Below are 24,750 nucleotides of genomic sequence, written 5' to 3'. Positions count from 1 at the left end.
TCAACATTAGAACATGAGGCATTTTCAAAGTGTATCTTTTCCGTGAACAGTGCACCTGTGTTAACATTTATGTGTCTTCTTCGAACAACTTTAAAAAACAAAACAAAAAAACACAATGTTCACAGTTCACCAACACGAAGAATTAAGATTTAAGAGACTGAAGTTTGAACTTTAAACCAACTCAAGAATCCCATGTATCTCAGAACAGGTTTGTAGAGGTCTAAAGTACAGAGTGAGCAGCTTTTACACAGAATAAGATCCTAGAAAATACAAGAAAATACAAAAGTCATTTAAATATATTGTAGATTAAATACTTTTTTCATTTGGCCCTTAGTATTTTAAAATCCTGCGTACGGCCCTGGTCATGTGCACTTTAAGACTGTGGCCCTGCTCTTTTCAGATGTCTATGGAAAATGCGAGAGGGACGACATCACCTTATTCTGGAAGTTGCCGTGGGCGACGCCATCGTCATTGGGGTTGTATTATTTTGCATGGGGCTGTTCATCTGGACAGTAAATGAAGTTCTACCGGGACAGAGCCGTTTTAAAAAACTCAGAGAATCGTGCAGTGTTGACTTGTTGGTCACATGATCATAGAACGTTTTACACAAATCAACACTACTTTATTTCAGATTTGAACCAAAAAAACTTTCTCCATTGAAACAAATGGAATTCCTGCTTAACCAGAAGTGCCATCACAAAGAAAGTGCGGCATTCGGAGGCAAAAGTGGGCGGGGCTGAATAAGGCAACTAAGGTCACAGTGTAAGAGCACAAAATATGTTTACACACAGTGTGATCTGTTACGGGAGACTTCATTAATTAGAATCTTAGTCAATTCGATTGTAATCTTTTGATCGGGTCATTTCAACGAGCCGTTTATTTATTTATTGTTTGTTTGAATAGGAACAGAAACAACAAACACAGACAGAAACAATTCAATGATCTGATGCAGGTATCACAGTGTCAGTTTAAGCTAAATCACAAGTGTGTTTCCCCTTTCACATGATTCAAAATCTAAGTAAAACATTGTGTAATCATGAATCAGCCTCTGCAGCTCAGGGAGTGAATCTGGAGGTTCTTTCACATGAGGCCTGTCCATAAACTGAGAATGAGACACACTTGCGTCTCTGTCTGCAGGTTCAGGCTCTGGACACAGGGTCAGTTGTGATTCTAGTGCCTTTTTAAAGCAGTATGAGCTCAAGCTACATACAGTTCCTTAAAAAAAACATTTATACAGATTAATAGTCAGGCTACATTAAGAAGGTTGTACCAAAAATAATCGGTGCTTTGAAGAGTTTATTGTCATAGGGACAAAAAATGAAAACCTCAGACAATCAGTGTGGCAACTTCTGCCGAGAAACAATACGTAACAATGCATTGCAGTCATTTTTTTTTTTTTTTTTTTTAATTAAGACTACAAATATTGCTCCAATCAGTCTCTGTGACCCCAGATATAAGGTCAACAATTAAGAAGGAAGAAGAAGAGTTTATTTATTGTGACAAGACCAAAAAAGGAAAACCTCAGACAGAGGTTAACGAGCCAGACACAAGCACTGTGCTGGTGGCCTCTGTGGACTATAAAAACATTCCTAAATATTTGTATTTGTCATGTGACAGTCACATATGATTATACCTGCGTGTGCAGAACAGTTAATGTGCACATTTATGGTCATAAAGACCTGATAAATGTAAGCTCATTTTACTCAACTGAAACACATTAAAATACTCTAGAAACCAAGAAAAAAATGTCCCGAATTTTTACATTTCTTTGGCAGGCCCCTCTTCCTTACATGTTTTATACTGCTGTACTTGTGGTTATTGCTGTTATGAGCCTCTAGAATTTGCAGTATTTTTATAAGCAGTTGTGATGATGTCTTAATGTTGTCAAATATGAATATGTGGCATGAAGTGGTGAGGGCCCCAGAGGACACATTCAGTTTAGGGCCCCCTAAAGGCCCTGATCAAAATAAAACAGATTTTGGTGTTTGGCCAAACTAACCCACTGTTGGGCCTGACAGTGTGATGGGTCCTCTGTTCTCTGCTTGTCGCCCTGCAGTGAGGAATCTTGGGGTGATTGTGGATAGTTTTGTAAAGTATTGTATTGATATAACTTTGTGCAAAATTTAAAAAAATGGCTTTTGCTGTTACATTTTCCTGTGTTTTGAATAAATACTTTTGAACCTATATCTTCTGCTATATATAAAAATCATCTTATCATAAAATGTAATCTAATAATAGAGTGCATTGTACTGAGGTAATTATTTCAATTAGTTCCTGAAAAGGATCAGCCCTGAAATGACTCTTCCCATCAGTGTGTATTACATTCATTCTGTCATTAATCATAATTATTACTTAATTACTGCAGGACTGGTCCCATCTTCAATCAGTGTGGAGCAAAACCTGAAATACCTGAAGGCGGAGCTGAATCTAGACAACAGTGAGTGTGAATGTGACTCACGTGAGGAGGGAGGGACAGGTGTGTATAAAACCCAGAGCACGACTTCACTACCGTTATTCTGAAAAAACCTGCCAACATGTCGACTCAGCCAGGTAAGATCCAAAGCTCTTACTGCAGCCTGGAAATGTAGAAATTATATATATATTTATTAATTTAATTAGCAAATTCTATTGAAGGATATATTTAGTGTGAGTTTTTCTTCTATGTTTTTTACATTTTGTATATTTTGACAATTGGGCTGCAGCTTTTCTGAACTGCACAGATTCTGATTCTCATGATTTGAAAAAGCAAAAAAAAGCTAGATTTTGAAACTTTAAAACATGTTTTATTTTAATTGTTATTCCTAAAATTAATTGCAAACCGTCCTGGAAGCTTGAAAAGATAATAAATATATTTGAAGATAGAATAGATACATTTGGTCATTGTCTCATCACGTGTCTTGTGTTCTGCAGTGTCGGTCAGTGTGAGCTCGCTGTGGTTCGAGGAGCAGTTTAAATGCTGCATCTGTCTGGACATTTACCGGGACCCCGTGTCCACTCCGTGCGGTCATAACTTCTGCCTGGACTGCATTGAGGGCTACTGGGAGACCAAGTCCCGCCCCGAGTGCCCCCTTTGCAAAGAGACCTTCAGCAGCCGCCCGGAGCTACGCATCAACCACGGCTTCAAAGAAATCATCCAGCATTTTAGGTAAATTGAATTATATTGTTGAGCATTTTATAAGATTAGTCTGACAAGAGACGATTCTTCCGTAGGGACTGACCATTCTACAACTGAGTTCAACTCAGTTTGAAAGAAGTGTTAAACATGTGTGAATGAAAGAAAACACAGCTCAGATATATTTGTGATGAGGAAACAACATTATAACATAGATCATAAAATAGTGTAATATTGGCCCTTTAAACCGGTCAATAAAATGTCGTCTTCTGTACTTCCAGGTCCCTGTCTAATCCCGGACAGGACAATGATCCGAGCACTTTCGGACTCACCGACCCCGCCACCTTCTCCACCTCTCATCTCTGCAGAAGACACAACAAACCTCTGGAGATGTTCTGCAAGAAAGACCAGACGCCAGTGTGCTCCAGCTGCACCGCCAGAGACCACAGGAACCATCCGACAGTGCCCATAGACCGAGCCTGCAAGAAAGTCAAGGTAAGGTCTGGACAAATTTAGAAGGAAGACACTAAAGTGAACATTTGTAATATTGGCCAACCATAGATGAAGTTGGTGGTGGTGCTGAGAGGGGCTGATGGTGCAGATTAGCAGCCTCGTTTCTGTCAGTCTGTCCCAGGGCAGCTGTGTCCTACCACCATCAAGTGAGGAGTGAATGAAGAAGGACTTTCAGGCTCTATATTTGCCAGGGAAATACAAAAATGCATTTGAAAAAATAGGGACTACACAGAACCAAGAATAGCAGCATATTTCTATTTTTAAGACCTATTAAATTTCTGTGAAGGTTATTTTTAGCCTTTAAGTGTGAACTCCCAAATACCTTCTAATAGCATTTCGTCTGAACTCTAAACTCATGTCCTATAATTATCGTTAATTAAATATTTGTGTGTCAAAACAATGTACCAGTTAGAACACTCCTCATGTCACCTGACTTTAACTTTGAAACTGACAAGATAAGGAACCTTATGTAACTCTCTCTAAGTTTATAATTTAAAATGTGTGGTGTTGTTTTCCAGGTTTCACTAAAAGAAACTAAAGCCCAGATTAAAAAGATGATGCAAGAAAGAATTCACAAAACAGAGGAGATTCAACAGGCCGTGGACCAGAGCAAAGTAAGTCTGGATTTTTGATGATTTTTGTCTCCATGGAGATGTATTAAAGAGCTTTAACATTCCCATAAAGACGAGCTAAATTAACTCGAAAAATTACCAGGTGCAGCATCTAATTGAATCTAATTTAGTATTTAAATTTGTTTGCTTTTGTTTCAGAAAGTGATGGAGAGGCAGATCCAGCAGAGTGTGGAGGTGTGCACCATGCTGATCAGTGCAGTGGAGAGACAGCAGAGCACTGTGGTGGAGGAGCTGCAGAGGAGACAGGAGGAGGTGGAGGAAAAAGCCAACCAAATGATCAACCACCTGCAAGCAGAGTTGAAGGCCCTGCAGACCAGAGGCATCGAAATAGTCAACCTGCAGGCTACCCAGAACCCCCTGGAGATGTTACAGGTACTTAAGTCCAATCTTATGTTTTATTCCTGCGTTTATTTCCAAACTTACTGGACAGTTCAAATAAGAATTCTTCCACTTGTCCTCAGAAGAAAACTGAAAACTCAAACCAAACAAGATCAAATAAACTGTACACCTAAACCCTTGATAGTAACTGTTTCTTTTCTTTTTTTCAGACTTTTCCTTCAGTGAATAAACTACCTCTGACACAAGACTGGACTCAAGTCAAAGTGTATCCAGACAGCGGTACAGGAGCGATCAGAGATGGTGTGACGGAAATGATTGAAATCTGCCAGAAAGTCAGCGACAAACTGCTGGAAGAAGGTGTGTAATCTCTGCATTTTGTTTTATTCATAAACACCAGACGTCCAATTAAAGGTTTGAAAATGAACATTAACATTTTGTGTTTTTATCTTTACAGAAGTGGAGAAGCTGAGTCAGTACGCTCTGGACGTGACCTACGACCCAGACACCGCTTCAGGATGGCTAGAGATCTCTGCTGACGGCAAACAGGTACATTTATAATATATGTACATTTTATAGAGTAACACTAATAAAATGATTCCAATGGATCATGAGCTTTAATATAACGTCCATAGGGACTTGTCTGATGTGTATTTGTGATCTCACCTGTATCTGTGCTCCTCAGGTGAGCCTCTGCAGTCAGAAGAAGAAGCTCCCAGTGACCGACAATGACAAACGCTTCGACTCGTGCGTCTGTGTCCTGGGCAAAGAGAACTTCTCCTCTGGGCGACAGTACTGGGAGGTCCAGGTGAGGACAGCTCTCTGTTCTATGGATTATGTTCATCTACAAATGTGTTCTTCTAAACAAGATAATACAACCTTTAGTTAGGACTGTGATGATTAATCGACTAAGAGAATCAGGAAGTGCACGTTAGCATGCTAGTTCTTGTTAAAAATGAAATTGAAGTTTTAATTCCCAGTGTGTAACAAAGCTGTCTCGTGTTATGTTGCAGGTTGGAGATAAGACCGACTGGGACGTGGGCGTGGCTCAGGAGTCCGTGCAGAGGAGAGGTTCGATCTCTGTGCGTCCGGACGCTGGTTTCTGGTCGATCTGTCGTCGAAGGGGCAGTCTGGGCGCGTGCACTAGCCCCTCCCTCCCCCTGCCTCTGACCCCGCCCCCACAGAGAGTGGGCGTGTACGTGGACTATGAACAGCGCTGCGTGTCCTTCTACGACGCAGAGCTCAAAAAACTCATCTACAGTTTCACAGACTGCGACTTCAGCGGAGCCGTGGTCCCGTACTTTAACCCATGTGTGCAGGACAACGGGAAGACGCCCCCTCTGGTCATCTGCCCCGTGGTGAAGAGCACGAGAGAGGCCCGAAAAGACCTGATCATGAGGACCACTGTCTGACTGTATCCTCGGGCCGCACAGTATATCACATTCAAATTAAAACCACTATTTAAGTTGTAGCTGTAGTTTAGACCAAACCTTTCCTTAGTATTACTATGTGTCAATAAGTCCAAATGTTACAGGATCAAACTTACATGTACCTGATGTGTTAAAGACTTTGTTAAGCTGCTATAATTTGACTGTTTTATGTTTTTATACTCGAGTATTTGATGTTAGTGACCTGCACCAGGTCGGACTTTGATTTAAATATTGTGAATTCACAATAAAATAAGTTTAAAATGAAATCAGCTCCATCAGTTTTATTTCAAAAAGGGGCAATACACTTCTATTAACAGCTAAAACATATTTACATCACCATCTTACCTTTTATTATTTCATCATCACATTTAGGTAAGGCAATTATTTGTATAGCACAATTTGTGCAATACAGTAAAGCAAATCAAAACATAAGAAATCACAAATGATCATCATGAAATGAACATTAATGGAAAAATGTGCAGAATAAAAGCCTTTCAGTCACATGCACAGATAAACAGAACTGTTTTGAGCCCTGATTTAAACATTGTCAAAGTCGAGGTCTGTCTCACATCGTCAGGAAGATTGCTCCAGGTTTTAGTTGCATAAAACTGAAACACTGATTCTCCATGTTCAGTCCTGACTCTGGGACCAGCAGGAGGCCGGTCCCTGAAGTCCTGAGAGTGTGAGATGGTTCATGTGGCTCATGTGGGAGAGACACATGTGTGAAGTACTTCCTGGTTCTAGTCAGGACCCGAGCAGCAGTGTTCTGGATGTACTGTTCTGTCTTAAGGCTCGTTTGGAGAGGACAGTGAGCAGGACGTTACAGTCGTCTAATCTACTGGAGACAAATGCAGGATAAGTGTCTCTAAGTCTGGTTTTGACAGTTAACCTTTGATTTTTGCAATGTTTTTAGATGGTAAAAAGCTGTAGATGTTATTTATAAGTTCAAGTCTGTGTCCACATTATTGCTGTGTATTAACTGGCCTAACGGCAGCATGTAGAGATTGAACAACAGGGGTCCCAGGATTGACCCCTGGGTCACCCCACAGGTCAGGGACATTTTATCTGAGACACATTTTCCAATTTCAACAAAGTACTCCCTGTTTTCTAGAAAGGAGTTTAGTGCCGTACCACAGATGCCCTCCCAGTCCTCTAGTCTCTGTAAGGGGATCCCATGATCCACAGTGTCAAAGGCAGCACTCTGATCTAACAGGATCAAGACTGAGACTTTGCCTGCATTAGTGTTCTGGCGGATGTCATTTGTCACTTTGATAAGAGCAATCTCAGTGCTGTGGTGGGTCTAAAACCTGACTGAACAACTTTTTAAAAAAAGTTGAATAAATATCAGTTTGGTTTTTGACACTTACACACTTGTCTCTCTGTTTCTCTCTGTTCTGTGAGAGGAGCAGGGGGAGGGGCCATGTGGTGGGAGCTTCTAGGTCATGTAGGCTTGTGGGCGGAGCCTCAAACAAGACCCTTGTACACTGAACTGAAGGGAGAGTTCAAATAAGGATTGGGAGAGATTGCTAGATTACTCAAACATGCATGGATGACCTTTTAAACCCTTGGCTTGTTTTTCATGAGGGAACAACGTTATAACATGGTAGAAAGCTTCAAAAAGCACAATACCTCCTCTTTAAACACTCACATTGACCAATAATCATAATGACATAATTCTATTCAGTATTTTAGTTTACTGACTTTTAAGCCACTAACTTATCTTCAAAGGGCAGCCTTGACAGAGTCCAACATGCACTGGGAACAGGTCTGACTTGTACAGCCCTTAGCAAAGGGTCCCAGACCTCATACTGCCAGAGCATCCCCAAAGGACATCACGAGGGACATGGTCAAATGCCTTCTCCAGATCCACAAAACACATGTGGACTGGCTGGGCAAACTGCCAGTGTTCCGCGACCGGGATGAAAACCACACTGTTCCTCCTGAATCTGAGGTTCCACTATCGGTCAGATTCTCATCTCCAGTACCATGGAGTAGACCTTACCTGGAAGGCTGAGGAGTGTGATCCCCTGTAATTAGAACACACCCTCTTATACCCCTTCTTATACAGAGGGACCACCACCCCTGTCTGCCAATCCAGTGCCACTGTCCCGGACCGCCACGCGATGTTGCAGAGACGTGTCAGCCAAGACAGTCCCACAACATCCAGAGACTTGAGGTACTTGGGACGGATCTCGTCCACCCACGGAGCATTGCCGCCGAAGAGCTTGCCAACCACTGTGGTAACTTTGCCCAAGGTGATGGATGAGTCTGCCTCCAGGTCCCCAGTCTGTGCTTCGTCCTCGGAAGACCTCGGAAGACTGGAATTGAAGAGATCCTCAAAGTATTCCTTCCACCGCCCTACAACATCTCCAGTCAAGGTCAGCAGCTCTCCACTCGCATTGTAAACAGTGTTGATGAAGCACTGCTTCCCCCTCCTGAGGCGTCAGAAGGTTTGCCAGAATTTCTTTGAGGCCATCCAATAGTCCTCCTCCATGGCCTCCCCGAACTCCTCCCAACCCCGAATTTTGGCCTCTGCAACCGCACGAGCCGCAGCATGCTTAGACCGCCGGTGGAGAGGACAGTACAAAAATACAGTCAAAAAACAAGGGACTTTTTAAAACAAAAAGAACCAAGAATAGCAGTCTCCCAAACAGAATTTCTAATTTTAAGACCAACTAAACTTATGTGAAGCTTATTTATAGCCTTTAAGTGTGAACTCCCAAATACCTTCTAATAACATGTAGTCTGAACTCTAAACTCATGTCCTATAATTATTGTTTATTAAATATTTGTGTGTCAAAACAATGTACCAGTTAGAACACTCCTTATGTCACCTGACTTTAACTTTGAAACTGACAAGGTACTTTATGTAACTGGGGCACCCCACAGTTCAGGGACATTTTATCTAAGACACATTTTCCAATTTCAACAAAGTACTCCCTGTTTTCTAGATATGACCTGGACCAGTTTAGTGCAGTACCACAGATGCCCTCCCAGTCCTCTGGTCTCTGTAAGAGGATCCCATGATCCACAGTGTCAAAGGCCGCACTCAGATCTAACAGGATCAACACTGAGACTTTGCATCAGTGTTCAGGCGGATGTCATTTGTCTCCTTGATAAGAGCAGTCTCAGGGCTGTGGTGGGTCTAAAACCTGACTGGAAAACATCAAAGAAGTTGTTCATTTGGAGAAAATGAATAAGCTGTTAGTAAAGAACTTTGCTTAAAAACGGCAGATTTAAGATTGATCGATAATTGTTCAATGTTGTGGCATCAAGACTGCTCTTCTTTAGGAGAGGCTTGATAACCGCAGTTTTCAAAGCTCTTGGGAATGTTTCAGATTGAAGTGACAGATTAACTATGCAAACGAGTGGTGACAGGAAACTGTTGAGCTCAGACTTTAGAATTACAGTGGGTAACACATGGAGGCAGTAGATGTAGATGAACTCAGACTGGTGACAGTCTCTTGGACAGTTTTGTCAGTTACAGGTACAAAGAGTTGTTACTGCAACTTCCAATAATGTCTGAAAAATCCCTCTCCCTTGTTCTACATAAACTGTGGTTGTACATGTGCATCTTTTCTCTGTAAATCTCATGATGAACCTAGAGCTTTGACTTGCTCCACTCAGCCCTCTGTCACTCCCTTTTTTGTGCCCAGACTGAGTCATCATTCCTCCATGGCACTTTCTGCTCATCTTTAACCATTTTCACCTTCATCTGGGCAATAATGTGCAGAACATTCAAAACACTCGAAGTCACAGAGTTCAACAAATCATCAACATTAGAACATGAGGCATTTTCAAAGTGTATCATTTCCGTGAACAGTGCACCTGTGTTAACATTTATGTGTCTTCTTCGAACAACTTTAAAAAACAAAACAAAAAAACACAATGTTCACAGTTCACCAACACGAAGAATTAAGATTTAAGAGACTGAAGTTTGAACTTTAAACCAACTCAAGAATCCCATGTATCTCAGAACAGGTTTGTAGAGGTCTAAAGTACAGAGTGAGCAGCTTTTACACAGAATAAGATCCTAGAAAATACAAGAAAATACAAAAGTCATTTAAATATATTGTAGATTAAATACTTTTTTCATTTGGCCCTTAGTATTTTAAAATCCTGCGTACGGCCCTGGTCATGTGCACTTTAAGACTGTGGCCCTGCTCTTTTCAGATGTCTATGGAAAATGCGAGAGGGACGACATCACCTTATTCTGGAAGTTGCCGTGGGCGACGCCATCGTCATTGGGGTTGTATTATTTTGCATGGGGCTGTTCATCTGGACAGTAAATGAAGTTCTACAGGGACAGAGCCGTTTTAAAAACTCAGAGAATCGTGCAGTGTTGACTTGTTGGTCACATGATCATAGAACGTTTTACACAAATCAACACTACTTTATTTCAGATTTGAACCAAAAAAACTTTCTCCATTGAAACAAATGGAATTCCTGCTTAACCAGAAGTGCCATCACAAAGAAAGTGCGGCATTCGGAGGCAAAAGTGGGCGGGGCTGAATAAGGCAACTAAGGTCACAGTGTAAGAGCACAAAATATGTTTACACACAGTGTGATCTGTTACGGGAGAATTCATTAATTAGAATCTTAGTCAATTCGATTGTAATCTTTTGATCGGGTCATTTCAACGAGCCATTTATTTATTTATTGTTTGTTTGAATAGGAACAGAAACAACAAACACAGACAGAAACAATTCAATGATCTGATGCAGGTATCACAGTGTCAGTTTAAGCTAAATCACAAGTGTGTTTCCCCTTTCACATTATTCAACATCCAAGTAAAACATTGTGTAATCATGAATCAGCCTCTGCAGCTCAGGGAGTGAATCTGGAGGTTCTTTCACATGAGGCCTGTCCATAAACTGAGAATGAGACACACTTGTGTCTCTGTCTGCAGGTTCAGGCTCTGGACACAGGGTCAGTTGTGATTCTAGTGCCTTTTTAAAGCAGTATGAGCTCAAGCTACATACAGTTCCTTAAAAAAAAACATTTATACAGATTAACAGTCAGGCTACATTAAGAAGGTTGTACCAAAAATAATCGGTGCTTTGAAGAGTTTATTGTGATAGGGACAAAAAATGAAAACCTCAGACAATCAGTGTGGCAACTTCTGCCGAGAAACAATACGTAACAATGCATTGCAGTCATTTTTTTTTTTTTTTTTTTTAAATTAAGACTACAAATATTGCTCCAATCAGTCTCTGTGACCCCAGATGTAAGGTCAACAATTAAGAAGGAAGAAGAAGAGTTTATTTATTGTGACCAAATGTGACCATTTATGTGACCATTTATCAAGACCAAAAAAGGAAAACCTCAGACAGAGGTTAACGAGCCAGACAAATGTGCAGTTATAATTAAAATAGCATTCATAGGAGAGCAGTGATTGGAGAGTTCACAGGGAACTTATAGAAAACTGGTTTAGAGTTACATAAATGTGGAACAAAGGATCATCTCATCCAGGGACAGATACAGTGTGTTCTCTTCTAACAGACAGTGATGGCCAACCCACTTTTCCAGAGAGAAACAGTGATGAGTTTCAGATTCATCACCTGTAATAAAACAAAGGGCAGAGTGAAAGAGCCGATCCAACGATTTTAAAGCAGAGGCTGAAGTCTGTATGTACAACACATCCCACAATCCAGTACAGAAAGAAAGGCTGTTTGCACTATTTCTTTTCTGTTATTTGTTCTGCATATTTCTTTCTCCACTCTATCCGGGCGGCTGCAGTTGGTGATGCATTTGTTGTACTTTTAAACTCATGTTCCTACATTTTTGCACCCATGCGTAAAGTTTAAGATCAGCATGACTTCAACTAGAGAATGAGAAACAATACGTTCATGCACACAACAATGGATTCTAGGAAACTAGGACTGTGCAATGTCCTTTTTTTAAAAAATTAATATTACAAATATTGCTTCAATAGAGTCCAAAAATGGTGTAAAACTATCCATCCATCCATCCATTTTCTTCCGCTTATCCGGGGCCGGGTCGCGGGGGCAGCAGTCTAAGCAGGGACTCCCAGACTTCCCTCACCCCGGACACGTCCTCCAGCTCCTCCGGTGGGACCCCAAGGCGTTCCCAGGCCAGCCGAGAGACATAGTCCCTCCAGCGTGTCCTGGGTCTTCCCCGGGGCCTCCTCCCGGTGGGACATGCCCAGAACACCTCCCTAGGGAGGCGTCCAGGAGGCATCCTGAGCAGATGCCCGAGCCACCTCAGCTGGTTCCTCTCAACGTGTAGGAGCAGCGGCTCTACTCCGAGCTCCTCCCGTGTGACCGAGCTCCTCACCCTATCCCTAAGGGTGCGCCCGGCCACTCTGCGGAGGAAACCCATTTCAGCCGCTTGTATCCGCGATCTTGTCCTTTCGGTCATTACCCAAAGCTCATGACCATAGGTGAGGGTAGGAACGTAGATTGACCGGTAAATAGAGAGCTTCGCCTTCCGGCTCAGCTCCTTCTTTACCACAACGGACCGATACAGCGACCGCATCACTGCAGACGCTGCACCGATCCGCCTGTCAATCTCACGCTCCATCCTTCCCTCACTCGTGAACAAGACCCCGAGATACTTGAACTCCTCCACTTGGGGCAGAGACTCACCACCCACCCGGAGAGAGCAAACCACCTTTTTCCGGTCGAGAACCATGGCCTCGGATTTGGAGGAGCTGATTCTCATCCCAGCCGCTTCACACTCGGCTGCAAACCGCCCCAGTGCCTGCTGCAGGTCCTGGCTCGAAGAAGCCATCAGGACAACATCATCTGCAAACAGCAGAGATGAAATCCTGTGGTTCCCAAACCAGGCCCCCTCCGGCCCCTGGCTGCGCCTAGAAATTCTGTCCATAAATATAATGAACAGAACCGGTGACAAAGGGCAGCCCTGGCGGAGTCCAACATGCACTGGGAACAGGTCTGACTTACTGCCGGCAATGCGAACACAGCTCCTGCTCCGGTCATACAGGGACCGGACAGCCCTTAGCAAAGAGCCCCGGACCCCATACTCCCAGAGCACCCCCCAAAGGACACCACGAGGGACACGGTCGAATGCCTTCTCCAGATCCACAAAACACATGTGGACTGGTTGGGCATACTCCCATGAACCCTCGAGGACCCGATGGAGAGTATAGAGCTGGTCCAGTGTTCCACGACCAGGGCGAAAACCACACTGCTCCTCCTGAATCCGAGGTTCGACTATCGGTCGGATTCTCCTCTCCAGCACCCTGGAATAGACCTTACCGGGAAGGCTGAGGAGTGTGATTCCCCTGTAATTGGAACACACCCTCCGGTCCCCCTTCTTATACAGAGGGACCACCACCCCGGTCTGCCATTCCACAGGTACTGTCCCCGACCGCCACGCGATGTTGCAGAGACGTGTCAGCCAAGACAGTCCCACAACATCCAGAGACTTGAGGTACTCAGGACGGATCTCATCCACCCCCGGAGCCTTGCCACCGAGGAGCTTGCCAACCACCTCAGTGACTTCAGCCAGGGTGATGGACGAGTCCGCCCCTGGGTCCCCAGTTTCTGCTTCCTCCTCAGAAGACGTGACAGTGGGATTGAGGAGATCCTCAAAGTATTCCTTCCACCGCCCGACAACATCCCCAGTCGAGGTCAGCAGCTCTCCACCCGCACTGTAAACAGTGTTGGTGAAGCACTGCTTTCCCCTCCTGAGGCGTCGGACGGTTTGCCAGAATCTCTTTGAGGCCGTCCGATAGTCCTCCTCCATGGCCTCCCCGAACTCCTCCCAACCCCGAGTTTTTGCCTCTGTGACCGCCCGAGCCGCGGCACGCTTGGCCCGCCGGTACTCATCAGCTGCCTCAGGAGTCCCACGAGCCAACAAGGCTCGATAGGACTCCTTCTTCAGCTTGACGGCATCCCTTACTTCCGGTGTCGGGGATTGCCGCCGCGACAAGCACCACAGACCTTACGACCACAGCTACGAGCAGCCGCATCAACAATAGAGGTGGAGAACATGGCCCACTCGGAGTCCATGTCTCCAACCTCCCCCGGGATCAGGGAGAAGCTCTCCCGGAGGTGGGAGTTGAAGACCCCCCTGACAGAGGGCTCCACCAGACGTTCCCAGCAGACCCTCACAATGCGCTTGGGTCTGCCAGGTCTGTCCGGCTTCCTCCTCCGCCAGCGGATCCAACTCACCACCAGGTGGTGATCAGTTGACAGCTCAGCCCCTCTCTTCACCCGAGTGTCCAAGACACGCGGTCGGAGGTCAGATGACACGACAACAAAGTCGATCATCGACCTCCGACCTAGAGTGTCCTGGTGCCACGTGCACCGATGGACACCCTTGTGCTCGAACATGGTGTTTGTTATGGACAAGCTGTGACTAGCACAGAAGTCCAATAACAAAACACCGCTCGGGTTCAGATCGGGGAGGCCGTTCCTCCCAATCACGCCCCTCCAAGTGTCACTGTCGTTACCCACATGGGCGTTGAAGTCCCCCAGGAGAACAACGGAGTCCCCGGTTGGTGCACTGTCTAGTACCCCTCCCAGGGACTCCAAGAAGGCCGGGTACTCTGCACTGCTGTTTGGCCCGTAGGCCGACACAACAGTGAGAGACCTGTCCCCGACCCGAAGGCGCAGGGACGCGACCCTCTCGTTCACCGGAGTGAACCCCAACACGCAGCGGCTGAGCTGTGGGGCAATGAGCAAGCCCACACCAGCTCGCCGCCGCTCCCCGCGGGCAACGCCAGAGAAATGGAGAGTCCAACCCCTCTCAAGAAGTTGGGTTCCAGAGCCCAAGCTGTGCGTGGAGGTGAGGCCGACTATATCTAGCCGGTAATGCTCAACCTCCCGCACAAGCTCAGGCTCCTTCCCCCCCAGCGAGGTGACATTCCATGTCCCCAGAGCTAGTCTCCATGTCCGGAGATCCGGTCGTCGAGGTCCCCGCCTTCGACTGCTACCCGGATCTCTCCGCACCCGCCCCTCATGGCTCCTCCCGCAGGTGGTGGGTCCACGGGAGGACGGCCCCACGTCGTTTCTTCGGGCTGGGCCCGACCGGGCCCCGTGGGGAAAGGCCCGGCCACCAGGCGCTCGCTGCCGAGCACCCACCCCAGGCCTGGCTCCAGGGTGGGGCCCCGGTAACGCCAGTCCGGGCGACGTAACCGGCCTTGATCTTTTACTTTCCATGCTGGGCTGGTGTAAAACTATTTTGAATGAAATAAGCTTTCCTTGTATCCCACTCCCAGACTTCCCTCACGTGTCCGGGGTGAGGGAAGTCTGGGAGTCCCTGCTTAGACTGCTGCCCCCGCGACCCGGCCCCGGATAAGCGCAAGAAAATTGATGGATGGATGTATCCCACTGTCCCACTTTTTGTAATTGTCAAGATCCCAGTCTGTCCCTGTGTTTCTGTGCTGTCCTTCTTCCTCCCTTCTGTGTCCTTGTCTGGAGCTGGGTGGAGACTCTGGCACAGAGGGCCTGAGGATCTTACACACCCCTCCAGATCGTCAGTGTATCCTCTGTGGTACAGTTCTGCTTGGCTCGGTCTAGTTTTATGATTACGGTCATAGTACTCAGCTCTTTTTTTCTCATATTATTGCCAGATCCCGTTTTTTTTGGACCCACCTTGCACCTCAGCGTCCGACCCAGCTTCCTACGACTGGTTCGAACACCTCAGCCTCTGACCCAGCTCTCTACGACCTGCTCCGTCAATCTTCATTGACCTTTCCTTGTTCGTAATAAAGTGTCAAGCTTTTGCCCCGAGTCTGTGTCTTTGATCCCCCGGACATTACAGTACTAATATTTAAAACTGCACCGCGTAACTTTTTAGTAGTGGAGCGTCAAACATCTGCTCGTCTCCATGGACATGTTATTGTTTTGCCAGTAATGTTCCACAGTATAGCATTAAACTGTATGTCATCTACTGATGTAGAAAATCTTGTCACCTTGTAATTTTAATGTTTTTTACTCATCCCAAACAAAATTCCTTGCGAGAACAATCATCTACCTGAACTTATTTCAATGAAGACAAATAACTGACACCGTTGGGCCAGGCTACAGGCCAGATCTGCGGAGAGGTGACTCTGCTCCGGAATTCTAAAATCTGACTAGCCAAGTTGTTAAATGATCAATAGCATGAACATGGAACGCTGTATCTGCTAATTATTTCTGTGTATTTTATCCTCAACAGTTTTAAAGGAACTTTATGGAAGAGTTTGACTTTAAATCCCAATAACTTGACCTCTCTGTGACCCCAGACACAAGGTCAACAAGTTCAAATCAAATACAGCTTTTACTGATAACTATTATAATGATGATTTATTATTAATTACTAAAATATTGGACATGATGGCCCATTTATTCATGTTATAATTTGGTGTTTTGGTTCATGACAATTATCCAATCAGAAAGAAGAATGAGCCTCACATGAGATCCAGTTGGTTTAAACTTAGAATGCCTCTCTCTGATCTGAATGGTCTGAATCAGTGCTAGTGCAGCCTCTGCAGCTCAGGGAGTGAATCTGAAGGTTCTTTCACATGAGGCCTGTCCATAAACTGAGAATGAGACACACTTGTGTCTCTATCTGCAGGTTCAGGCTCTGGACTCAGGGTCAGTTGTGATTCTAGTGCCTTTTTAAAAACAATATGTGCTCAGGCTACATACAATTCCTAAAAAAAATAAAAAATAAATAAAAAATAAAAAGACAGATTAAAAGTCAAGCTAAATTAAGAAGGTTGTACCAAAAATGATCGGTGCTTTGAAAAGTTTATTTATTGTGACAAGGCCAAAAAAGGAAAACCTCAAACAGGTTAACGAGCCAGACAAATGTGCAGTTATAATTAAAATAGCATTCATAGAAGAGCAGTGATTGGAGAGTTCACAGAACTTATAGAAAACTGGTTTAGAGTTACATAAATGTGGAACAAAGGATCAACCAGGGACATATTGCTTTCCAAAGGTCAAAGGTAAAATTTATATTTATATTTATACATACAACTCACAAAGGAGTGTGGTATTGACAAAAATTAGTTCAAGATCAAAACTATGACTAAATTATACACAACTGCACTATATTAAATGTTTAAATACATTTTAATCTCTTACCTTGTTGTAATATTTATATATTTGTAAGGTGCCTTGTGTATTAAATGCATGATACAAATCAAAATGCTTAAAACATGTCTTTGTTGAAGTTCAAGTATTGCACAAAAAGTTTATGTAAAATGAAAACAAAAGTGGAGAAATATCACCTCATTGACCTTTACACATGACTGAATCTTGACCTTACAGTTTAATGAATTGTCCAGCCCAAATTTTAGATGTGGTTTAAGTGAGACTAAAGAGGATTGTGCACATGATTAGCACAATGTCGTCATTTCAAATTATTTCACTGTTTTGCAGATTATGTTCAAATATATCTGCCAGTGACCTCCAGTGACCTCCAGTGACCTCCAGTGACCTCCAGTGACCTCCAGTGACCTCCAGACCACAGTCAGCCCAATGTAGGACTGTATCAGGGATGTGCACACTTGGCTGAGCACAACCTTCATAAACTTAGATCAAAATCAGGGCCAGCCCAGTCTATAAAAAGACTAAGCAGCTGCTTAGGGCCCCGTGGCCACCAGAGGGCCCCCAAGAGCCTGTACATTTATATAGATTGGAAAGGTTTTTTTTCTGAAATGTTAATGGCACTCAGGTGTTGGTGTCTACATATCCTTCTTAAATGATTAGATGTGTTTTATTTCCAGTAACTAGATATGTGCTGCTACATTTGAGTCAGGCAGTGGTGTGGACAGCTACAGTTTACATCCCTCAGGTGTGCTCTGGGAGCACTGAGGCTGAGGGACATTTGAATGAGTATTTTCCAGACTCAAAGACTAAAAGTTAGTTAAGCTCAGCTCATCTAAAGTACAGGACAATGTACGAAGAGCCCAGAGAAAGATCAATTTGGGGAAACAGAGACTTTTCAGAGAAGACTCTGAAACTTTACACTTTACACCATTGGACCTGTAGATAAAACAGTGAGACTGGACTGGACACACATCAGAGGGACAGAGGACAGAGGACAGATCAGAGGGACAGATGACAGCAGGTGAGTCTGTTTATTACACTGTTTGTTTGTGGTTGTGTCTGGTCCTTTTGTCTCTAAACATCAGATGATGTGACTGAAGTTAAAGCTGCTCCTGTGTCACATTAACAACGATGATTATGACACAAACCTGTTACATCTGAACGAAAGAACGACCTGTGAACGACTCCTGAATGTGCTATGAATACTCGTATAGGGACACACCGATACCACTGCAAAAACAAGTACTAGTACTTCATTTTGGGTACTCACCGATACTGAGTAAAGATTCTGGGACATTATTTTTACTGGTGTTTGATTAAAGTGGTAAGTCTAATTAATTTCATATGATTTTTATAGTATAAACTACTTTTTAATATTAGAATACCTATCTGCTGAAATCACTTTAGTTAGGTATAATTCCAATAAAATTTATTTAGATAAGCATCTGGCTTTAACTAACTGCTAACGAGCTAACTGCTAACGCGCCACTGTTAGAAAAACAGTGAGTGTTGTGTTACTTTTACCACAGTCACACTTTCACCAGTATGTTCATGCTGTACGTCTTTTCAAAGGTCTGAACCCGCTCTATTATTTCATTAAATTATTTGCTAATTATTATCATTTACACCGCAGCACAAGCAAATAATCACCAGCGCCACTTAGCAACATTAGCATGCTACTATTGTAAACACAAGCACTGCGCTGGTGGCCTCTGTGGACTATAAAAACATTTAGAGTCCTAAATATTTGTATTTGTCATGTGACAGTCACATATACCTGCGTGTGCAGAACAGTTAATGTGCACATTTATGGTCATAAAGACCTGATAAATGTAAGCTCATTTTACTCAATTGAAACACATTAAAATACTCTAGAAACCAAGAAAAAAATGTCCCGAATTTTTACATTTCTTTGGCAGGCCCCTCTTCCTTACATGTTTTATACTGCTGTACTTTTGGTTATTGCTGTTATGAGCCTCTAGAATTTGCAGTATTTTTATAAGCAGTTGTGATGATGTCTTAATGTTGTCAAATATGAATATGTGGCATGAAGTGGTGAGGGCCCCAGAGGACACATTCAGTTTAGGGCCCCCTAAAGGCCCTGATCAAAATAAAACAGATTTTGGTGTTTGGCCAAACTAACCCACTGTTGGGCCTGACAGTGTGATGGGTCCTCTGTTCTCTGCTTGTCGCCCTGCAGTGAGGAATCTTGGGGTGATTGTGGATAGTTTTGTAAAGTATTGTATTGATATAACTTTGTGCAAAATTTAAAAAAATGACTTTTGCTGTTACATTTTCCTGTGTTTTGAATAAATACTTTTGAACCTATATCTTCTGCTATATATAGAAATAATCTTATCATAAAATGTAATCTAATAATAGAGTGCATTGTACTGAGGTAATTATTTCAATTAGTTCCCGAAAAGAATCAGCCCTGAAATGACTCTTCCCATCAGTGTGTATTACATTCATTCTGTCATTAATCATAATTATTACTTAATTATTGCAGAACTGGTCCCATCTTCAATCAGTGTGGAGCAAAACCTGAAATACCTGAAGGCGGAGCTGAATCTAGACAACAGTGAGTGTGAATGTGACTCACGTGAGGAGGGAGGGACAGGTGTGTATAAAACCCAGAGCACGACTTCACTACCGTTATTCTGAAAAAACCTGCCAACATGTCGACTCAGCCAGGTAAGATCCAAAGCTCTTACTGCAGCCTGGAAATGTAGAAATTATATATATATTTATTAATTTAATTAGCAAATTCTGATGAAGGATATATTTAGTGTGAGTTTTTCTTCTATGTTTTTTACATTTTGTACATTTTGACAATTAGGCTGCAGCTTTTCTTAACTGCACAGATTCTGATTCTCATATTTGAAAAAGCAAAAAAAAAGCTAGATTTTGAAACTTTAAAACATTAAAACATGTTTTATTTTAATTGTTATTCCTAAAATTAATTGCAAACCGTCCTGGAAGCTTGAAAAGATAATAAATATATTTGAAGATAGAATAGGTACATTTGGTCATTGTCTCATCACGTGTCTTGTGTTCTGCAGTGTCGGTCAGTGTGAGCTCGCTGTGGCTCGAGGAGCAGTTTAAATGCTGCATCTGTCTGGACATTTACCGGGACCCCGTGTCCACTCCGTGCGGTCATAACTTCTGCCTGGACTGCATTGAGGGCTACTGGGAGACCAAGTCCCGCCCCGAGTGCCCCCTTTGCAAAGAGACCTTCAGCAGCCGCCCGGAGCTACGCATCAACCACGGCTTCAAAGAAATCATCCGGCATTTTGAAACGTACGTTTCATTGTGTTGTTGAGCATTTTAAGAGGTTAATCTGATAAGAGATGATTCTTCAGTAGAGACTGACCATTCTACAACTGACCCAAATGATTCTAGTGAAGTGTGTGGAGTTTTCAGTTTGAAAGAAGTTTAAACATGTGTGAATGAAACAAAACACAACTCAGAGAAGTTTGTGATGAGGAAACAACATAGATCATAAAATAGTGTAATATTGGCCCTTTAAACCGGTCAATAAAATGTCGTCTTCTGTACTTCCAGGTCCCTGTCTAATCCCGGACAGGACAATGATCCGAGCACTTTCGGACTCACCGACCCCGCCACCTTCTCCACCTCTCATCTCTGCAGAAGACACAACAAACCTCTGGAGATGTTCTGCAAGAAAGACCAGACGCCAGTGTGCTCCAGCTGCACCGCCAGAGACCACAGGAACCATCCGACAGTGCCCATAGACCGAGCCTGCAAGAAAGTCAAGGTAAGGTCTGGACAAATTTAGAAGGAAGACACTAAAGTGAACATTCGTAATATTGGCCAACCATAGATGAAGTTGGTGGTGGTGCTGAGAGGGGCCGATGGTGCAGATTAGCAGCCTCGTTTCTGTCAGTCTGTCCCAGGGCAGCTGTGTCCTACCACCATCAGCTCTATATTTGCCAGGGAAATACAAAAATGCATTTGAAAAAATAGGGACTACACAGAACCAAGAATAGCAGCATATTTCTATTTTTAAGACCTATTAAATTTCTGTGAAGGTTATTTTTAGCCTTTAAGTGTGAACTCCCAAATACCTTCTAATAGCATTTCGTCTGAACTCTAAACTCATGTCCTATAATTATCGTTAATTAAATATTTGTGTGTCAAAACAATGTACCAGTTAGAACACTCCTCATGTCACCTGACTTTAACTTTGAAACTGACAAGATAAGGAACCTTATGTAACTCTCTCTAAGTTTATAATTTAAAATGTGTGGTGTTGTTTTCCAGGTTTCACTAAAAGAAACTAAAGCCCAGATTAAAAAGATGATGCAAGAAAGAATTCACAAAACAGAGGAGATTCAACAGGCCGTGGACCAGAGCAAAGTAAGTCTGGATTTTTGATGATTTTTGTCTCCATGGAGATGTATTAAAGAGCTTTAACATTCCCATAAAGACGAGCTAAATTAACTCGAAAAATTACCAGGTGCAGCATCTAATTGAATCTAATTTAGTATTTAAATTTGTTTGCTTTTGTTTCAGAAAGTGATGGAGAGGCAGATCCAGCAGAGTGTGGAGGTGTGCACCATGCTGATCAGTGCAGTGGAGAGACAGCAGAGCACTGTGGTGGAGGAGCTGCAGAGGAGACAGGAGGAGGTGGAGGAAAAAGCCAACCAAATGATCAACCACCTGCAAGCAGAGTTGAAGGCCCTGCAGACCAGAGGCATCGAAATAGTCAACCTGCAGGCTACCCAGAACCCCCTGGAGATGTTACAGGTACTTAAGTCCAATCTTATGTTTTATTCCTGCGTTTATTTCCAAACTTACTGGACAGTTCAAATAAGAATTCTTCCACTTGTCCTCAGAAGAAAACTGAAAACTCAAACCAAACAAGATCAAATAAACTGTACACCTAAACCCTTGATAGTAACTGTTTCTTTTCTTTTTTTCAGACTTTTCCTTCAGTGAATAAACTACCTCTGACACAAGACTGGACTCAAGTCAAAGTGTATCCAGACAGCGGTACAGGAGCGATCAGAGATGGTGTGACGGAAATGATTGAAATCTGCCAGAAAGTCAGCGACAAACTGCTGGAAGAAGGTGTGTAATCTCTGCATTTTGTTTTATTCATAAACACCAGACGTCCAATTAAAGGTTTGAAAATGAACATTAACATTTTGTGTTTTTATCTTTACAGAAGTGGAGAAGCTGAGTCAGTACGCTCTGGACGTGACCTACGACCCAGACACCGCTTCAGGATGGCTAGAGATCTCTGCTGACGGCAAACAGGTACATTTATAATATATGTACATTTTATAGAGTAACACTAATAAAATGATTCCAATGGATCATGAGCTTTAATATAACGTCCATAGGGACTTGTCTGATGTGTATTTGTGATCTCACCTGTATCTGTGCTCCTCAGGTGAGCCTCTGCAGTCAGAAGAAGAAGCTCCCAGTGACCGACAATGACAAACGCTTCGACTCGTGCGTCTGTGTCCTGGGCAAAGAGAACTTCTCCTCTGGGCGACAGTACTGGGAGGTCCAGGTGAGGACAGCTCTCTGTTCTATGGATTATGTTCATCTACAAATGTGTTCTTCTAAACAAGATAATACAACCTTTAGTTAGGACTGTGATGATTAATCGACTAAGAGAATCAGGAAGTGCACGTTAGCATGCTAGTTCTTGTTAAAAATGAAATTTAAGTTTTAATTCCCAGTGTGTAACAAAGCTGTCTCGTGTTATGTTGCAGGTTGGAGATAAGACCGACTGGGACGTGGGCGTGGCTCAGGAGTCCGTGCAGAGGAGAGGTTCGATCTCTGTGCGTCCGGACGCTGGTTTCTGGTCGATCTGTCGTCGAAGGGGCAGTCTGGGCGCGTGCACTAGCCCCTCCCTCCCCCTGCCTCTGACCCCGCCCCCACAGAGAGTGGGCGTGTACGTGGACTATGAACAGCGCTGCGTGTCCTTCTACGACGCAGAGCTCAAAAAACTCATCTACAGTTTCACAGACTGCGACTTCAGCGGAGCCGTGGTCCCGTACTTTAACCCATGTGTGCAGGACAACGGGAAGACGCCCCCTCTGGTCATCTGCCCCGTGGTGAAGAGCACGAGAGAGGCCCGAAAAGACCTGATCATGAGGACCACTGTCTGACTGTATCCTCGGGCCGCACAGTATATCACATTCAAATTAAAACCACTATTTAAGTTGTAGCTGTAGTTTAGACCAAACCTTTCCTTAGTATTACTATGTGTCAATAAGTCCAAATGTTACAGGATCAAACTTACATGTACCTGATGTGTTAAAGACTTTGTTAAGCTGCTATAATTTGACTGTTTTATGTTTTTATACTCGAGTATTTGATGTTAGTGACCTGCACCAGGTCGGACTTTGATTTAAATATTGTGAATTCACAATAAAATAAGTTTAAAATGAAATCAGCTCCATCAGTTTTATTTCAAAAAGGGGCAATACACTTCTATTAACAGCTAAAACATATTTACATCACCATCTTACCTTTTATTATTTCATCATCACATTTAGGTAAGGCAATTATTTGTATAGCACAATTTGTGCAATACAGTAAAGCAAATCAAAACATAAGAAATCACAAATGATCATCATGAAATGAACATTAATGGAAAAATGTGCAGAATAAAAGCCTTTCAGTCACATGCACAGATAAACAGAACTGTTTTGAGCCCTGATTTAAACATTGTCAAAGTCGAGGTCTGTCTCACATCGTCAGGAAGATTGTTCCAGGTTTTAGTTGCATAAAACTGAAACACTGATTCTCCATGTTCAGTCCTGACTCTGGGACCAGCAGGAGGCCGGTCCCTGAAGTCCTGAGAGTGTGAGATGGTTCATGTGGCTCATGTGGGAGAGACACATGTGTGAAGTACTTCCTGGTTCTAGTCAGGACCCGAGCAGCAGTGTTCTGGATGTACTGTTCTGTCTTAAGGCTCGTTTGGAGAGGACAGTGAGCAGGACGTTACAGTCGTCTAATCTACTGGAGACAAATGCAGGATAAGTGTCTCTAAGTCTGGTTTTGACAGTTAACCTTTGATTTTTGCAATGTTTTTAGATGGTAAAAAGCTGTAGATGTTATTTATAAGTTCAAGTCTGTGTCCACATTATTGCTGTGTATTAACTGGCCTAACGGCAGCATGTAGAGATTGAACAACAGGGGTCCCAGGATTGACCCCTGGGTCACCCCACAGGTCAGGGACATTTTATCTGAGACACATTTTCCAATTTCAACAAAGTACTCCCTGTTTTCTAGAAAGGAGTTTAGTGCCGTACCACAGATGCCCTCCCAGTCCTCTAGTCTCTGTAAGAGGATCCCATGATCCACAGTGTCAAAGGCAGCACTCTGATCTAACAGGATCAAGACTGAGACTTTGCCTGCATCAGTGTTCTGGCGGATGTCATTTGTCACTTTGATAAGAGCAATCTCAGTGCTGTGGTGGGTCTAAAACCTGACTGAACAACTTTAAAAAAAAAGTTGAATTAATATAAGTTTGGTTTTTGACACTCACACACTTGTCTCTCTGTTTCTCTCTGTTCTGTGAGAGGAGGGAGGAGCAGGGGGAGGGGCCATGTGGTGGGAGCTTCTAGGTCATGTAGGCTTGTGGGCGGAGCCTCAAACAAGACCCTTGTACACTGAACTGAAGGGAGAGTTCAAATAAGGATTGGGAGAGATTG

General features: G+C 43.4%; 2 protein-coding genes across 2 annotated transcripts; both read left to right on the top strand.

Moving 5' to 3' along the window:
• Positions 1 to 2,442: 2,442 nt before the first annotated feature.
• Positions 2,443 to 6,031, top strand: LOC117386700 (E3 ubiquitin-protein ligase TRIM21-like). Its single transcript, XM_033984112.2, has 9 exons — positions 2,443 to 2,550; positions 2,911 to 3,145; positions 3,394 to 3,607; positions 4,144 to 4,239; positions 4,396 to 4,629; positions 4,806 to 4,953; positions 5,051 to 5,142; positions 5,279 to 5,401; positions 5,607 to 6,031. The coding sequence occupies exons 1-9, from the start codon at positions 2,535 to 2,537 to the stop codon at positions 6,003 to 6,005; spliced, it is 1,557 nt and encodes a 518-aa protein (XP_033840003.1). The 5' UTR covers positions 2,443 to 2,534; the 3' UTR covers positions 6,006 to 6,031.
• A 13,531-nt stretch (positions 6,032 to 19,562) lies between these two features.
• Positions 19,563 to 23,483, top strand: LOC117386699 (E3 ubiquitin-protein ligase TRIM21-like). The gene is made up of 9 exons (XM_033984111.2): positions 19,563 to 19,747; positions 20,116 to 20,353; positions 20,618 to 20,831; positions 21,338 to 21,433; positions 21,590 to 21,823; positions 22,000 to 22,147; positions 22,245 to 22,336; positions 22,473 to 22,595; positions 22,801 to 23,483. Exons 1-9 carry the CDS (start codon positions 19,732 to 19,734, stop codon positions 23,197 to 23,199), a joined length of 1,560 nt encoding a protein of 519 aa, XP_033840002.1. The 5' UTR covers positions 19,563 to 19,731; the 3' UTR covers positions 23,200 to 23,483.
• Positions 23,484 to 24,750: the final 1,267 nt, after the last annotated feature.

This window comes from Periophthalmus magnuspinnatus, chromosome 18 (assembly GCF_009829125.3).
Source record: "Periophthalmus magnuspinnatus isolate fPerMag1 chromosome 18, fPerMag1.2.pri, whole genome shotgun sequence".
In the NCBI taxonomy this organism is placed as follows: Eukaryota; Metazoa; Chordata; class Actinopteri; order Gobiiformes; family Gobiidae; genus Periophthalmus; species Periophthalmus magnuspinnatus.
Note: the sequence above shows the minus strand (reverse complement) of the source record. Positions and strands in the feature narration are given on the sequence as shown.

What these genes read in the sequence shown, in the direction of transcription:
- LOC117386700 (XM_033984112.2), top strand. An exon ending in CGACAAACTGCTGGAAGAAG is followed by an intron (nt 4,954 to 5,050) that starts GTGTGTAATCTC and finishes TTATCTTTACAG; the next exon opens with AAGTGGAGAAGCTGAGTCAG. An exon ending in TCTCTGCTGACGGCAAACAG is followed by an intron (nt 5,143 to 5,278) that starts GTACATTTATAA and finishes TGTGCTCCTCAG; the next exon opens with GTGAGCCTCTGCAGTCAGAA.
- LOC117386699 (XM_033984111.2), top strand. An exon ending in AGGCCGTGGACCAGAGCAAA is followed by an intron (nt 21,434 to 21,589) that starts GTAAGTCTGGAT and finishes CTTTTGTTTCAG; the next exon opens with AAAGTGATGGAGAGGCAGAT. An exon ending in TCTCTGCTGACGGCAAACAG is followed by an intron (nt 22,337 to 22,472) that starts GTACATTTATAA and finishes TGTGCTCCTCAG; the next exon opens with GTGAGCCTCTGCAGTCAGAA.